The sequence below is a fragment of the Hippocampus comes genome, unplaced genomic scaffold, assembly GCF_001891065.2.
Source record: "Hippocampus comes isolate QL1 unplaced genomic scaffold, H_comes_QL1_v1.1 scaffold117, whole genome shotgun sequence".
Classification (NCBI taxonomy): domain Eukaryota; kingdom Metazoa; phylum Chordata; class Actinopteri; order Syngnathiformes; family Syngnathidae; genus Hippocampus; species Hippocampus comes.
The window spans coordinates 833,594-848,936 of NW_017805225.1; the positions used below are offsets into that span (position 1 = coordinate 833,594).

General features: G+C 44.7%; 2 protein-coding genes across 2 annotated transcripts; both read left to right on the top strand.

The window, feature by feature from the left end:
* The first annotated feature begins 827 nt into the window (after positions 1-827).
* dars2 (aspartyl-tRNA synthetase 2, mitochondrial) lies at positions 828-8,306 on the top strand. The gene is given in 16 exon segments (XM_019869308.1): positions 828-1,439; positions 1,752-1,851; positions 1,998-2,070; positions 2,568-2,750; positions 3,416-3,539; positions 3,777-3,823; positions 3,948-4,054; positions 4,251-4,320; positions 4,439-4,618; positions 5,082-5,189; positions 5,272-5,334; positions 5,976-6,128; positions 7,026-7,244; positions 7,328-7,438; positions 7,580-7,655; positions 8,021-8,306. Coding segments are annotated over 16 exon segments (1,998 nt in total). The 5' UTR covers positions 828-1,264; the 3' UTR covers positions 8,230-8,306.
* Positions 8,307-9,213: 907 nt separating this feature from the next.
* bpnt2 (3'(2'), 5'-bisphosphate nucleotidase 2) lies at positions 9,214-13,913 on the top strand. The gene is made up of 8 exons (XM_019869294.1): positions 9,214-9,789; positions 10,174-10,246; positions 10,361-10,507; positions 10,751-10,910; positions 11,502-11,597; positions 11,775-11,936; positions 12,124-12,258; positions 12,970-13,913. Exons 1-8 carry the CDS (start codon positions 9,671-9,673, stop codon positions 13,110-13,112), a joined length of 1,035 nt encoding a protein of 344 aa, XP_019724853.1. The 5' UTR covers positions 9,214-9,670; the 3' UTR covers positions 13,113-13,913.
* Positions 13,914-15,343: the final 1,430 nt, after the last annotated feature.

Genomic DNA, 15,343 nt, shown 5'->3' on the forward strand with positions numbered 1-15,343 from the left:
TGAATACGTAATGGCCACAACATCATTAACCTCACGGTTACCTCTTGTGGATCATCAAGGAAGTGCACTTTCATGCCAGCCACAATAGATCACTTGCAGAGCTCCGGGTCCGCGCGGTGCATGATGGGTATGGGAATTTCGACCAACTTTGATTCAGCGTTAATCGAGAAAGTTATGATTTGAGCCATTTCAAACGACGAAAAGTTGATGTTTTTCTATTCACGGAATTTTAAACGCTGTTATTTGATACGCCGCACACTGAGCGCCCTCTGCTAGGCTACGACACTTAAGATTAATGAAGTTTTTAATGACATTTTTTATCGATGTGTGCAGAAAGGGAGTCGTGTGTGCAACACCAGCACAGGACCCGAGAAAGACATTTGTGGTCGATTTACAATTTTCGTCTTGATTTGAATCTTGATTTGTTTTATGTCGGGAAACTGAAGAATGAACAATGCTACCATTTGAGCGTTACGTTTTTTGCTTTCCTGATATAATTGAGAAACGGAAATATTTCATGTATATCAGCGCCACTCTATGGACAAAGACTATATCGCGGCATCTATGCAAATAATTGAATCATGAACGAAAAACAAACATCTGTGTGGACAGAACTTTTAACTATTCCGCCACGAACTTAATTTGACACGGTACCGAAAAACCAAAACATTGCACTAACTCTATTGTCTGTTTGATACCGTGCAGTGTTGTTTAATGTCACAGCTTTAATAACGGACCACCGTCGGCGTGCTTGCATGCTGTATTGTCATAGCCAATTGGAGGCGCTCTCGCTTCAATTTGCGAATAGATTCAAGAGAAGAAGAAACTGGACGAAACCATGTGAGTTAGGGCGGGGGTGCACAACTCCGCACAATGTTATGGTGTTTCCAAAGGATAACGCTACGTTTGACTGAAGGGCTGAAAAAAAACGTGGTTACCTTTTTAAAGTACTATTGAATTTGAACGAGATCTTCGCTAAGGCAGCGAATGAACTATAACCGGTCTGGCATGAGACAGGGAGGAATTGGACCGATCGGGCTTCTCTCCGTTCTGCGCCATCCTTGACCATGCGTAATTAAAACACAGAGGGTCTAATTTGATTGAATCAGAAATTGATAAAGATATGACCTCGAACAGTTTGTCCAACGGTTTTTTGTTTGTTTGACTCTGAAGGCAGATCATATTTTACACGCCCTGATCCTCGAAACGAGGCATATCCCACGCATAGAAATTATCTTCATGTAGTACAATTCATGAATACGTAATGGCCACAACATGCAGATATATGGTGCAGAGGACACTCCGTGCACTTGGAGCTCATGGAATTTCTTATCGCCACATAACCTCGACTTCAGGTCAAGGAAACCTTATCGGGAGACCACAAGTGAAACACCCGAGCTGCTTCGACAATTCCCACGCATCCAACTCTTCGATCACAGGTACATCGCAAGCAGAATTATGTGTCGATAAGGTCTGATACAATCAATCAGATTTACCTGTAGTACATCAGCAGCAAATACACTTGTGTCACTCCTTATATAATTATATTCTTTTTCTTTTTTCTTTCTTTTTTAAATGATGTGTCAAAAGAGACAAACGTAAAGCAGCATGATAACTGATAAGACAACACCTTAAAAGTTTTGTATTGAACGGCGCAACTATTATAGAGTATTCAGTAACAGTTTATTGTAAATAAAATGTCATAAAAAAGAGTGTTAACTATGTCACTGTCACTTTTTTTTTGTCCTCAGGAAGCAGCTCTTTGTCTTTTAGGAGTCACACCTGTGGACAACTGAGATCTGAGCATATTGGAGAGAAGGTCACATTGTGTGGATGGGTCCAATACCTGAGGTGCTTTCAAATATGAGAGAAAACACTGAAGCCAACACAATCACAGTAGTTCAATGAATAAAATGGTACTAGTTCAAGAAAAACGTGCCTGGGCATGGCAATGTTCCTTGTTTTATGGTGACAATTGCTATTTGTGTCCTAAGCAGACAAGACCTGTTTGTCATTCTACGAGACTTCAGCGGCTTGACCCAAGTACTTATACCTCAGCAGGAAGTAAGTGTTCCACATGATTGTATTTAGTATTGTCTTGATTATCTGGCGATGGCCGTTTGATTCCTGCTGACTTACACACACACACACCCAAAAAAAATGTGTATATAAATATAAATATATGTATATATGTATATGTATATATATATATATATGTGTGTGTGTGTGTGTGTGTATGTGTGTGTGTGTGTGTGTTAGAATTTTACTGCAGGGTCATTGTGGTTTTCGGTTCATCCATGTGGTCTCCTTTTGTTTTCTCAGGTGCCAGCAAGCGATCCGTCTTTTCAGGTGAGAATCCGTCACGCGCTCCTGAGAAATATTTGCCCAAGTGTCCTCAAGGAGCCTGACTGTCTGCTCATGACCTCACTTCTTGAACGCGTTACCCGAATAAGCGCGCGGAAGCCACCAAACTCATTTCATTCAATTACCCTGGCGAGTTAAACGGAGGCCGTTGCCCAGTTCCATGAAGTCACGCGGGGGTACGGCGTTTACGCGCTCGCAAACAGAGCGAAGTCTCTGATGATTTCGGGGCTGTCTGCTTTGTGGCTGGTGTCTGCGGAGATGCTGTCGTCATCACGTTGCCTTTATGACAGGGGATGCCAACTGGAGACGTAGAAGTCCTTGCGGAGGACGTGGAAGTTTTCAATGTGTGCCAGAAGTTGCCGTTTGAGATTAAGGACTTTGTGAAAGTAAGCGGCCGCACGTCGCTCCTCACGCTGTTCATGTCAATCATTTGCCATCTGTTCTGTTGCCCAGAAATCAGAATCGTTACGCATGCAGTTTCGCTACCTGGACCTGAGGTCTTCTAGCTTGCAGAAGAACCTCCGACTGAGGTCTCAACTCGTGATGAGGATGAGAGAATGTCTCTGTAACGTACACGGTATGGAAAATGGCCATATTCTTCGCCTCCGGCTGTCCATCCATTTTCTCCGCTGCTTCTCCTGTTGAGAGGGGGCAAGGAGGTGGACAAACACGCTTCTTGTCTCGCAGTCGGACGAGTGTAGCGCTACACTTTCAGTACTTGGCTCGCATTCTCATGTCCCATCCATCTCTCCGGTCTCTGAACCGCCTCTTAATTGACCTTCTGTTTTTGTTTGTTTCTCTTCCACTTTGTAGGTTTTGTTGACGTAGAAACCCCAACATTGTTTAGAAAAACACCAGGGGTAAGTACAGTGTGATTCCGTGAAATAGGCATGAACTAAATATACTTATTATTGCAGGTTAGCCAGACTTTTGATCTTCCCAACCCCGAGGCTCGTGCCGTTTGAGATTAAGGACTTTGTGAAAGTAAGCGGCCGCACGTCGCTCCTCACGCTGTTCATGTCAATCATTTGCCATCTGTTCTGTTGCCCAGAAATCAGAATCGTTACGCATGCAGTTTCGCTACCTGGACCTGAGGTCTTCTAGCTTGCAGAAGAACCTCCGACTGAGGTCTCAACTTGTGATGAGGATGAGAGAATATCTCTGCAACATACACGGTATGGAAAATGGCCATATTCTTTGCATCCGGCTGTCCATCAATTTTTTTCCGCTGCTTCTCCTGTTGAGGGGGGGCAAGGAGCTGGACAAACACGCTTCTTTTCTCGCAGTCGGACAAGTGTAGCGCTGCACTATCAGTACTTGGCTCGCATTCTCATGTCCCATCCATCTCTCCGGTCTCTGAACCGCCTCTTAATTGACCTTCTGTTTTTGTTTGTTTCTCTTCCACTTTGTAGGTTTTGTTGACGTAGAAACCCCAACATTGTTTAGAAAAACACCAGGGGTAAGTACAGTGTGATTCCGTGAAATAGGCATGAACTAAATATACTTATTATTGCAGGTTAGCCAGACTTTTGATCTTCCCAACCCCGAGGCTCGTCTAATGCGTCTTTTCCCGCTGCTCTTAGGGAGCCAAAGAGTTTGTGGTTCCGTCCAGAGACCCGGGTCGTTTCTATTCCCTCCCTCAGAGTCCTCAGCAGTTCAAGCAGCTTCTAATGGTGGCTGGGATTGACAGGTGGGACATTGCAGTCGCTCCTCTCGAAGCTTAGCGGTGGGAGGGATGGTTTTTCCATGACCCACTTCCGGCATTGGGTTAAATAATGAGTAAAAAAAAAAGGCACTTAAATTAGGAGGAAAATAAATCAATCAATATTTGGTGTAATAGTTGCTCTTGTACACGTCAAGTAAAATGTGCACGGTGACTGACACAGGTACTTCCAGATAGCTCGGTGCTATCGAGATGAAGGCTCCAAACCGGATCGGCAGCCCGAGTTCACCCAGGTAACGATGTCTCGCCTTCTCGACACGTCTCCAGAAGAGTCATTTCCATTGCTGGAAATGTATTTGATTTTATTTTATTTTTTTTCCCCTCCGCCTCATTGCAAATGTGACTCTACAGGTCGACATCGAAATGTCTTTTGTGGACCAGGCGGGCATCATGTCCCTGGTGGAAGGTTTGTTGGAATACTCGTGGCCTGCAGAGAAAGGCCCGCTCCCGCTTCCTTTCCCATGCGTGACGTATGAAGAGGCCATGAGGGACTATGGGGTGGACAAACCTGATACCAGATTTGGCATGAAGGTGCACTACTTCTGTCTCCTGGATGACATCTGTGAACACAAATCCTGAATCTTCAAGTGGGCTTTGTCGTGGCCTTCAGACGAAATTTCTTGTTCATCTGCGACTTTTTTAAGCTTGCATTTCGGAAGTCACTTTTTATTTTTTAGTTGACTATGGCGCTTGAAATGAACATTTTCTCCCTTTCTTGCGTGATTCTCAATCGACATTTGCAAGATCATTTCCATGAAAATTGGAACCCAAATGCTGTTTGTCTACCGAGTTACGGAAATCCATTTTTGAACAGTCACCGTAGGTTATTCACAGCGCTCCTCATACCGTAATTCACTGTTTTTTTTGTTTGTTTTTAACTTATCAATCAATGCCCACAAGAAGCTGGTTTTGTCAAATGAGAATCCCCAACTTTTTGCCACCATGTTTCTCCTGCACGGTTAACGTTGACTCTCTGCCGTTCCTTCGCATTCAGCTGACGGACCTCCGAGACGTTTTCCTGTCCACCGATATCGGTTTCTTCAAATCGGCTGTCAGCAAAGCGGGAAGCTCTGTTTTGGCCATCTGTGTGCCCAGGGGAGCAGTAAGAGCAAACTTTTTTCTTTTGGGAGAACAGGATCACTTCCTTTTCTTGTTAGCTTGACAATTTTACAACTTATTTTCAGCAACTATTCACGGGGAAAGATTTAGAAGAACTGAAACAAACATCCAAGACTCATTTTAACCAGGTAAGAGGATGATTGGCGATTGCCTGTGATTAGTATTTTTATTATTACCATTAGTAGTCGTATTATTTTTGTGTGTGTCTGTGTTCAAATGAGTACAGTTAAATAAATAAAGTATTTAAAATGTTACATATTCAAGGTACCGGGTAGTTCTTTTCACTCTTTGGTGCCTACATACTGCAAAATAAATCAAATGAGACTCCAAAGAGGTTCTGTTTTGTTCTTAGAAGATAAGTTGATTCAGTTTATAAAAGTCTTGAATATCTATTAATGCATTTCAGTTTACCATGGTCTGTTTGTATTTTCAGGAGGGTTCTGAAAGGAAATAATACTTGACAAATTAAATGGAGGGTGGGCGAGGGGGGAATGTCACCGCCACTGAAATAATAGTCTGGGTTTAAAAAAGTAAAATAAATAAAAAGTGAGTCAAGCTGAAAAACTTCGTCCGGTCAACTTGCGGCCGGACTAGTCGGCAGTCTATCATCACAGGGCAGAAAGACCAAATAGCCGTTCACTTACACATTGCCACCAACGGCCAATTTAGAGCATGCAAACGCCACACAAGGCCCAAGCCAAGAGTGAGCGAGCGAGTGAGTGTGAGCCCAAATCTAGTCACCCGACATGAACTTTTGTGTTGTCCCAAGGAGGTGAGTTTAGTGCTGGTCAGAGAAGATGGAACCCTGAAGTCTCCTCTGAAGAAACTCTTGTCAGGCCCCGCCACTGATGCTGTACTGCGGAAGACGGCCGCCGAACCAGGAGACCTGCTGCTGATCGCCGCTGGTCCCATTGAAGTTCTGGTATGAAATGGGCCCCTCATGAAACCATGCATGAGTAACCCTGGAAGGGCACGCCATCTCTTGAATTTCAATGGAAAGAAGACAGAAGCGATGGGGTTTGGTCCCAGTGGCCCTCGTCCATCCCATCCTGCCGACTCGGGGCCCCACGGCTCCTTCTCGTAAGCCAACAGTCTGTAACTTGGGTCTTCAACTGGACAGCGATTTTGAACTCGGACCGGCAAATCGGTGCCGTTGTTAAGTCCAACTTGTTTCATCTACAGCAGCTGGCTGAAGTCAAGGCTCTCCTTTCTCTGGTGAGCACTTTGAAACAGTCATTCGTGGAGTCAGCCACTCCTCCATGAAGCATCTCCAGTTGGTCCAAAATGCCGCTGCTCGCCTCTTGGCTGGTACTCGTAAGAGGAAGCACTTCACTGGCTCCCTCTCCATTTTAGAGTTCTTTTTCAGCCTTATTATTTCTTTTCAACTCTTGAAATGGCCTCAGCACACCTTCCCTCTCTGAGCTCCCTGCCCGGTGCCTCGGGTCTGCGGACCAGACACTAGAGGGGGTAGCGAGAATTGAAGCGCAGGCTCCGAGGGGATGGAGCCTGCCTTTGCCGTTGCCGGTCCCCGCTGATCGCTGCCCATCTTTGTCTTAAATCTCAATTTTTAGTCTTTGGCTTCTGACTTGGCATGAGACTTGATTTTTAGTTGGACTGCTTTTGTGCTTTCCAGTGTCTTCGATATTCATTCAGTATTTCATTGATTGTTGTCTGAATTATTTTTGCTCCATGTACAGCACTTTGTATACAGCGGTGGTTGTTTTCAAGCCCTCTAGAAAAATACACTTGAGTTGTAGAAAAAGTATTACTACTGTCTAGGCGTCTTTTATTAACCATCGCGTATCTGCTTTATTCTCAGCGCCCAATGCTCGGGAGTCTTCGTTTACAGTGCGCAGAGCTCCTGGAGTCTCATGGCTTGACAGTCCGCGACTCTTCGGCCTTTCATTTCCTGTGGGTTGTGGATTTCCCCCTCTTCTTGCCCAAAAAGGACGAGCCGGAGCAGCTGGAGTCTGCCCATCATCCATTTACCGCTCCGGCGCCAGAGGACACAGCATTACTCTACACGCAGCCAGAAAAAGTATATTGCTCTCGTATTGGAATGACTGAATAATGAACTCGGTAATGTAGTTGTGTCTGGATTTTTCTTCTTTGTCATATGAGGTTCGTGGCCAGCACTATGACCTCGTGTTGAATGGTTGTGAGATTGGAGGAGGTTCGGTTCGAATCCACAAGGCTTCGGAGCAACTTCACGTTTTAAAGAATATCCTCAAGGTGAAAAACTTGACACGGACGCATCCGCTCGATATGGCAAACTTGCTCCTGAGGCACGCTTCCAACAATTGGTTTGGCTTCTTCCCCAAAATCCCCTTTGCGTGGAGAAAAACTCAACAGTTGTGGCGTTTTTCTCCTCAGGAGGATCCCACTGTTCTTTCTCACCTGTTGGAGGCTCTGGACTCTGGCGCGCCACCACATGCCGGTATTGCGCTTGGTAAGATTCCACGCAGGACTCAAGTTTAGGAAGTTAAAACAAACTGCACAGTTCTGTTCAGCTGTTTCTCCCTGACCCCCTTTTTGGGGGCCGTGACTCATTTGATGAAACAAGTTCTTTGGTGAATGAAACTGGAGAAGGAATGTGATGTTTTTCATTTTTTTAACAGTAAAATATTTTGAAATATTCCAAATGATGGAAATTAGAAGTAATACGTCAATGAACAGAAGGATTTTGAAAAGCAATTCAGAGCAATGAGTGAATTCAAGAAAAAAAAAGATCTTCTGTCAGCGCAAGGGAACTACAACAAAATCAAATCTCGCAACTAAAAATACAATACGTGCATTTATTATTTTTTTTTGAAGGTTTGGACCGGCTGGTTTCCATCATGGTGGGGGCTTCCAGCATACGTGATGTCATCGCCTTCCCAAAGTCATTTCGCGGTCATGACCTGATGAGTCGCGCCCCAGACTTTGTGTCAGATGAGGAGCTGAAGTCCTACCACATTTCAGTCAAGTGGCCAGCAGAGACAGGAGGACCCGATAGAAAGTGTGGAGATTTAGAACAAAGATAATAGGGAAGGAAAAGCCTTCCGCATTCTTTTTCATTGATGCCCATTGAAATGCATGCTGGGAGGGGAGTTTATTTTTTAACCCCTCCCCCCCCCCAAAAAAAAACCTACATAATAATCATGAAAATGCAATCATGAATACGTAATATACTATGATAAGTGATTATAGATTTGATTATAGAATTTTCCCAGTCTCAGGGGAAAGTTAAAAAAAACAAACAAAGAAAAACCTGATGTGATGGAGATGATTTCAACATGATGGAGTTAGACTATCAAACATACGGTTTATGCGTGTTGCTTCTAATGAACAGCATTGCTTCTTGCACCATCATTAAAAATCCCTTTTTATGGCTCTGTAATGGTCAACTGCAACAATATTATTTGTAAATGTAACCCCCTCCCCGCCCCCATGTTGATGTCAAATGTTCAATGGTCTTTTTTTTTTTAAATACAAACCCAAATCCAGTGAAGTTGGAATGTTGTGTCGATCATAAAAACAGATTACAATGATTTCCTAATCATGTTTCACCTATATTTAATTGAATACACGACAGAGGTGAGATATTTCATGTTAAAACAGATGAACTTTGTTTTTGGCAAATAATCATGAACTTAGAATTCTGTGGCTGCAGTGGGTTCCAAAAAAAGTGAGACAGGATCGTGTTTGCCACTGTTACGTAACCTTTAGACAATTTTCAATAAACGTTTGGGAAGTGAGTGCACGAATTGTTGAAACGTCGGTAAATTCTTTCCCATTTTTGCCTGATGTACAGCTTCAGCTATTCGGCGAGGTAGGGTCTACTATATAGTGCAAGAATATATCGTGAATATGGTTAGGGGACAAGGGTGGACATTCGGACACAGGGGGTATTTTTTGATTCCACAAACCTTTTATTTGTGTGAGAGAGAAAGAGAGCGAGAGATGAATATGAATCGTTTAGTATGTCGTTTATGTGTGTCCCACAGTGATGGCGTCAGTAGCAACCCGGAAGAGATGCGCGTCATCTGACCCTGGTGGTCGTTGAAAAGGAAGATGAGTGAACAGAGGCAGGATTGTACAGGTCTACGTTCGACACGACAGAAACCGCTGTTAGATTCTACGGATTTCAGAGCAACAAATTGGTCCAATGAAAGGGAAGACACGATCGGAAGTTAGAATAATTTGATCCGTAAAGTCTTGTTTAGCGCTAAACGACCGAACCTTTAACTGGAATAAGAGCTTGTTTTTTAGGGGGTGGGGGGGACAGTACTGCATTGACAGTTTATTTGGTATGTTCTGGTATTCATCTAGCGGCTTCGCATGCCTATCCACCCAAATTAGTCCGTGTGTGACGAAGCTTCGGTTGGCAATTTAAAGGCTCTCCATCGGCCGCAATAGCCACGTCACGTAGCGTTTGAACGATCGCTCGCTTTTCTCCCATCACTAAGATAGATTTTGGCCAGTATGGCTCCGATGGGTATTCGCCTGTCTCCTTTCGGCGTGGCCGTTTTTTGCCTTATTGCGCTCGGCATTTTATACCACGTGTACGCCGGGGTCATCTCCCGCAGACTGTCTGCTTTCAGGTGAGTCTCTCGCCCACTGTTCTAATACGCGTAATACAAGTCGCTGTGTCCCGATGACCTCGGTCGATCTCATTTTATCCGAGGATTACGAGGTCGGGATGGGGTGATGAGACTCCCTAGCTATGCCACGAACAAGTGTACTATTTTGTTGTTTTAAGCGAGGTGCGGGGAGCGTCATACAGCAAGGCGTATGTTCGACTTCCATATGGAATTCTCGTTTGACAAAAACAAATACAGTACTGTGTATCCTGATGGGTGTGTCTTTAACAGGATGTCAGTTCAGTGCTCTCCCAGCTGCTCATAACACTTGATGACACAAATTATGATCCTCAGATAAAAATGACTTGATCTGGCCCAATTTACCATCACCATTTTTCTTTGCAGCCAGAGGAGGAACATAGACCTGAGAGAACTTCTGGCTGTGTCGGTGGAGGCTGCAGTTCTTGGCGGCAAGGAGGTTAAAAAAACAACCCCCCCCCCCACACCCTCACTTCTTAAAAAAAAAGTACCCCTACTGTGTTGGTTATGGTAGTGACAAGCGCGATGGATAATTTTGTGTTTTATTGAATAGGTGAAGAAGGTGCGCGATGAAAACAATCTGAACGAGAAATCAAAGGGAAAGACAAAGGAGGGGGCCGTTGAGCTTCTGACTATGGGGGACTTGCTTTCACATCGCAAAATGTACAATCTTGTCAAGAACACCTTCCCAGAGATCAAGGTATGCTTTTGTGTTTGTTTGCTTGTTTTTTACAGTTTAAACTCCCGGTACGCTCGACACCCGACTATTGATAGCACAATTAAACATTTGTGAGTTAGTTGTCGTGGTTTCACCCATTTTATGAACATAGATTGTTGGTCAACTAAAAACACTGGTGCCATTTGAATTTTCCTCCTTTTCCACACCAATTGGTTAACTTTGTGTGTGTTTTGTTGTTGGTCTTTTTTTCCCTTCTCACCCCAGGTGAACAGCGAGGAACATGACAGCATTGTGGATAACACTGCATTGTGGAGTCGGGACATTCCAGCAGACATACTAGAGAAGATCGAAGGACACAAAGAAGTCCCCGCCGAGAGCGTTACTGTGTGGATCGATCCTTTGGATGCCACGCAGGAATATACAGGTTCGGTCTCCTCGTGGTTTGGAGCCATGATTCTCTAACTTGGGTCCCTGGACCCCGCGAGCTATAAAACATCAAGCGGGGCCGTAACTTTCAATCTCCCGCTCGCTTTTGAGAACTGTCTTTTACGGAACAGTGCAATCTCAATAAGCGGGTCTGTTTTTAATTTTTTCCATTCGTATTTAAGACGCACCGGAAGCATTGTATGTTAAGAAGTCTCTTTTAACTGATGAAACGATATTAGAGCAAAAATGACTGAAGTACATTGTTTTGATGTGCAATCAATGCACTTGTGAATAAATTGAGAGTAGATCATTATTTCAGCATACGTTATTTCTATTTTTGTTTGCTGGTTCCCCATGAAATCTTTTTCATGAAAAATAGGTCCCTTTCCAAAGTGACCCGAATCAACTCACCTAAATAAAAGGCCAAATAAAGAAGTCTTATATAATGCACATCGACTTAGGTTTGGAACATATCGCGATTTCTTGAAAATACTAATTGTTTGGGTTGATATCCTAGAATCACTTGAAATCTACTCTCCACCACCCTTCTTTTGATTTTTTTGTTTTTGTTTTTTTTCTTGCTTCCCAGAGTCCTTGGTCAAGTATGTGACGACAATGGTCTGCGTGGCTGTTAACGGTAAACCGGTCATTGGTGTCATACACCGGCCATTTACCGGCTTCACTGGTAAGTGAACTTGTCAGGCTCTCCCAGTTGATTTTGGCAAGAGCTGGGTAGTGTAGCCCAAATCCGTACTCAAGTAAGAGTACTCTTTCTTTAGAATAACATGACCAAAGTAAAAGTACAGAGTAGTCCTACAAATAACGACCTGAACTTGACCCCACTTTCTCATCTCTCCGGCAGCCTGGGCGCTTGTGAATCAGGGATCCAATATGACTCCTCGCTCGTCTTATAGCGTTAGCCCTCCGAAAGTAATTGTGTCCCGCTCTCACTCGGGGAAGGTTAAAAGCTTCGTTCACGACGCTTTTGGAAACAGCACCACAATTATCGAAGCGGGAGGAGCAGGTAAGATGCTCTTTTACGTTGATGTTGGCATCAATCATGAAATATTTTTCAAAGGGACCCAAAGCGGAATCCTTTTGTTTTTCTGGTATTTCCATGCTAGGCAGGCCACGTCGAAAATTCCATTCAACGTATGGCGCATCTGTAAAGTCTTCCGAGCTTCACCGTGGTGGTCTTGTCTCTCTTTCAGGGTACAAGGTCCTGTCGCTCTTGCAGATGCCTTCGGCGGATAAAGAGCCCGTAGACCAAGCCGACGTTTACGTCCACGTCACCATGATCAAGAAATGGGACATCTGCGCTGGTGCAGCCCTTCTCTCTGCGCACGGTAATCTCTTCAACTCTCCGTCTCCCCGTTTCAAATTGCCCGTCGCGTACAGGGGAAAACCCGACGCGCCCACATGATGATGTTTTTGACCTTTCAGCGTGAAATGTTGTGATGAGGGAATTCAATCCATTCGCAGCTGCCGGCCGAGCTCCAAATGTTCAACTAACGGACACATTTACGCCCTCATATTTCCTGCGCAGACATTTAGTCGAGCAAATATTCTGTCTTACAGACAGAAAAACACATTCACGTGAAGATTTCAAATATTAAAATACAGCCTCCAGTGATGGATAACCATTCGCAGAGTGTTAAGGTTGGTTGTGTGTCAGCTTGCAAAAAGCCAACAAAAAAAGCAAAAAAAAAAAAAAACGTTGCTCATCAGTCCATGACATCATACACGAAAACACTTGATCCTCTGGCTTAAACGTCTCCAAAAAAGGCAAAGGAAAAGGGCCCCTACAGTTCATGTCATTGTGATGTCTGCTGCAGACCAGTGTGCCCTATGACCCCATGCAAGCACGATGGCTCAAACTCCCAATCGGAAGAATCCATTTTTGACTCAACTGGTCAAATTCAGAGTGGCTCGCAGACATTTCCACGCCCATCTGAGCTCCCCGCGGCGTTGGGTTGGGTTGCATTGCGGCTTTCTAATGTGTGTTCCAGTAGGCACGGCGGCACACTAACTGAGTTGCATGAAACTTTGGCTGCTAGGGGGCCACATGACAACTCTGAAGGGGGAGGAGATCGACTACAGTGGGACTCCTCTCAACAAAGGAGGCCTGGTGGCCACTGTCGGCGTTGACCATCAGGCCATCTTGCAGAGGCTGCCAAAGTGGGACCCCGAGAAGCAGTGAAAGCCCCCGGCGGTCACCGCCGCTCACCTGGCAGCAGTCGTCTACGGAGGAGTCGCTCGACAAACATATGACAAAGACCTCCTGGGGCGACGAGCCACAATTGGACAACAGGACAGCAGAGCCAACATGGCCGCCACAGGGGGCCAGACTCCTACGTCAATACAGTGTACACTTGCAGCTCGATGAAATGGTCCGGCGTACCGTTTACGCGCCGATGTTCGGAAAGCTCCGCTCGGTCCGGTCAGTCTCGGAAGAGCGGCGGCGCCGCATCGTTTGTCCTCCGTGGATTTGCATGATCGTCAATGTTGATCTTCCCCGCTGACTCCTCCTCCTTTGACAAGTGGATGCGACGGCACAATATCTTCAAGGCTTTATCGTATTGCAGAAAGACCGATGGCAAGTCATGCCTTGCGCCGTGCTTGTTCGCTTTTCCCCGTTGTTTTTAACCCGCCCCCTTCGTGTCGTCAAAACCGTTGCTTCTGCCGGTGTGATCTTTTTCCTTGAATCCTTTCACCCTGAGCCCCCATACTGTTGGGATTCAATCAACACTGGATATGACCACGCCGCCGTTAGGGTTTGCGTCTAAAATGGCGTTTGATTTTAAAATGAAAAATGTACACGTTTTGTCATGATGGGCCGGTGAGTTCAAGGCACACCGCACGGGGAGTGGACTTCTTTGCTCACAGTAGCTGGTGGTCTCGACTTGAGCAGAGATCCAGCCCTTGAAGAATGACAAATTGACAGCATTTTGGCATGAATATTAAAACCTCTGCTTTAAGAGTAGGTGTCCGCCTAAAAGTACTTTATGGTCCCAGTTTGTTTTCTATTCATATGAAAAGAATGTGCTGTCTTGTGTTGTTTTTTTTTTTTTTTTTACTTCACATGAAAAGTTATTAACTCAGTTAAGCACAATACAAGTAGTTTGTTTTGCGTTGTTTTGAAAAATTGCGCACACCTGCCAAAGCAAAATACATCTGCGACAATTGCGTTGGCCTCTTTCCACTTCCACCATCACAATGTGCTCTAATCACTTTACAATTTATAGTTGATCGCGGTCGACCGGTAGTCGGCGGACTGCTCCAAGTCGATCACGAGGGGTGGAGGGAGAATTTGGGTGGGGGGGATTTGTGCGTCTGTGTGTGTCTTATTAATAATATATATATTTGTGTTAGTGTGCACTTCACCCTAAGCATCCCACCAGTTTCATTAAAAAAAGTATTTAAAACAAAAATCAAATCAAAAAGCAGGTGACGTTTAACCTGCGGTTGGCCCGTGATCTGCATCACCGGAAGTTGTTAGCGGTCAGCCGTCTGCAATTGCAGTTTGCGATTAGAGCTGCTGCGCTCTATCTTTGATTATTATTCTTATTCAGACTTTGTTACATGTACAATTGACGGACGGCGCTTGCGAAGAAAGAGAATCTGGAGTGCCGGGAGGAGCGTTTTCAAACGGTCCACGTGAGCCACGATCGTGAACACGCTGCGAAAGTGCGTCCGGTGCTTCCGCCTCAGGTCTCCCACGAAGGTAGGCAGCGATTTCCTTTTCCCCAACTCACAAACGCTTGTATCAACTTAATATTTTCGGTTTCGTTTATGTTCGGGGCCCTTTGGGCTGTTGCTCATCATGGCCCACGTGTGTGTGTTGAGTGCACGTGCGGTAACGGGTCGATCGCGGGAGGTTAGTTGCTTGAAAAGTAGGACTTAGGTCAAAAAAAGGTTGGTCACCGCCGCCCGCTTAACATCCTTTTTAAATATGCAGTGGGTCAAAAGATTTACCGGTACATTGGATTGTAAATTTGAGGCAGAAGCGACGCTTGCCTGTTTGCCGACCCATTCCAGTTTGAGCATTGCCGTCCAACAGTAATCCGTTCATTATGTAGCGATACAATTTTTATACCTTGATGGAATATCAGAACATTTTTCGTCAGTTCCGCACGTATTCTCACGTAATAATGACCACGGTTTAAACCCAGACTTGATCTGTGCTGAGCGACGTGTAAAAATTCTCTCGGATGAAGCAAGAAAAAAAAAAACAGTTCCATCAAATGGAGCAATGCTACTAAAAACAAAACCTGTTGAAAAAATAATTTTATTCCATTTTAAAAGTGCCCTATTCAGATTGTCTCATTAAAATCCGTTCAATAGACTCCACATGTACATTTAAAGCAGCCAGGACACTGTTCTCAAACAATCGGTGAAACAACTAATTTCCAATTATGACAAACCGGACCC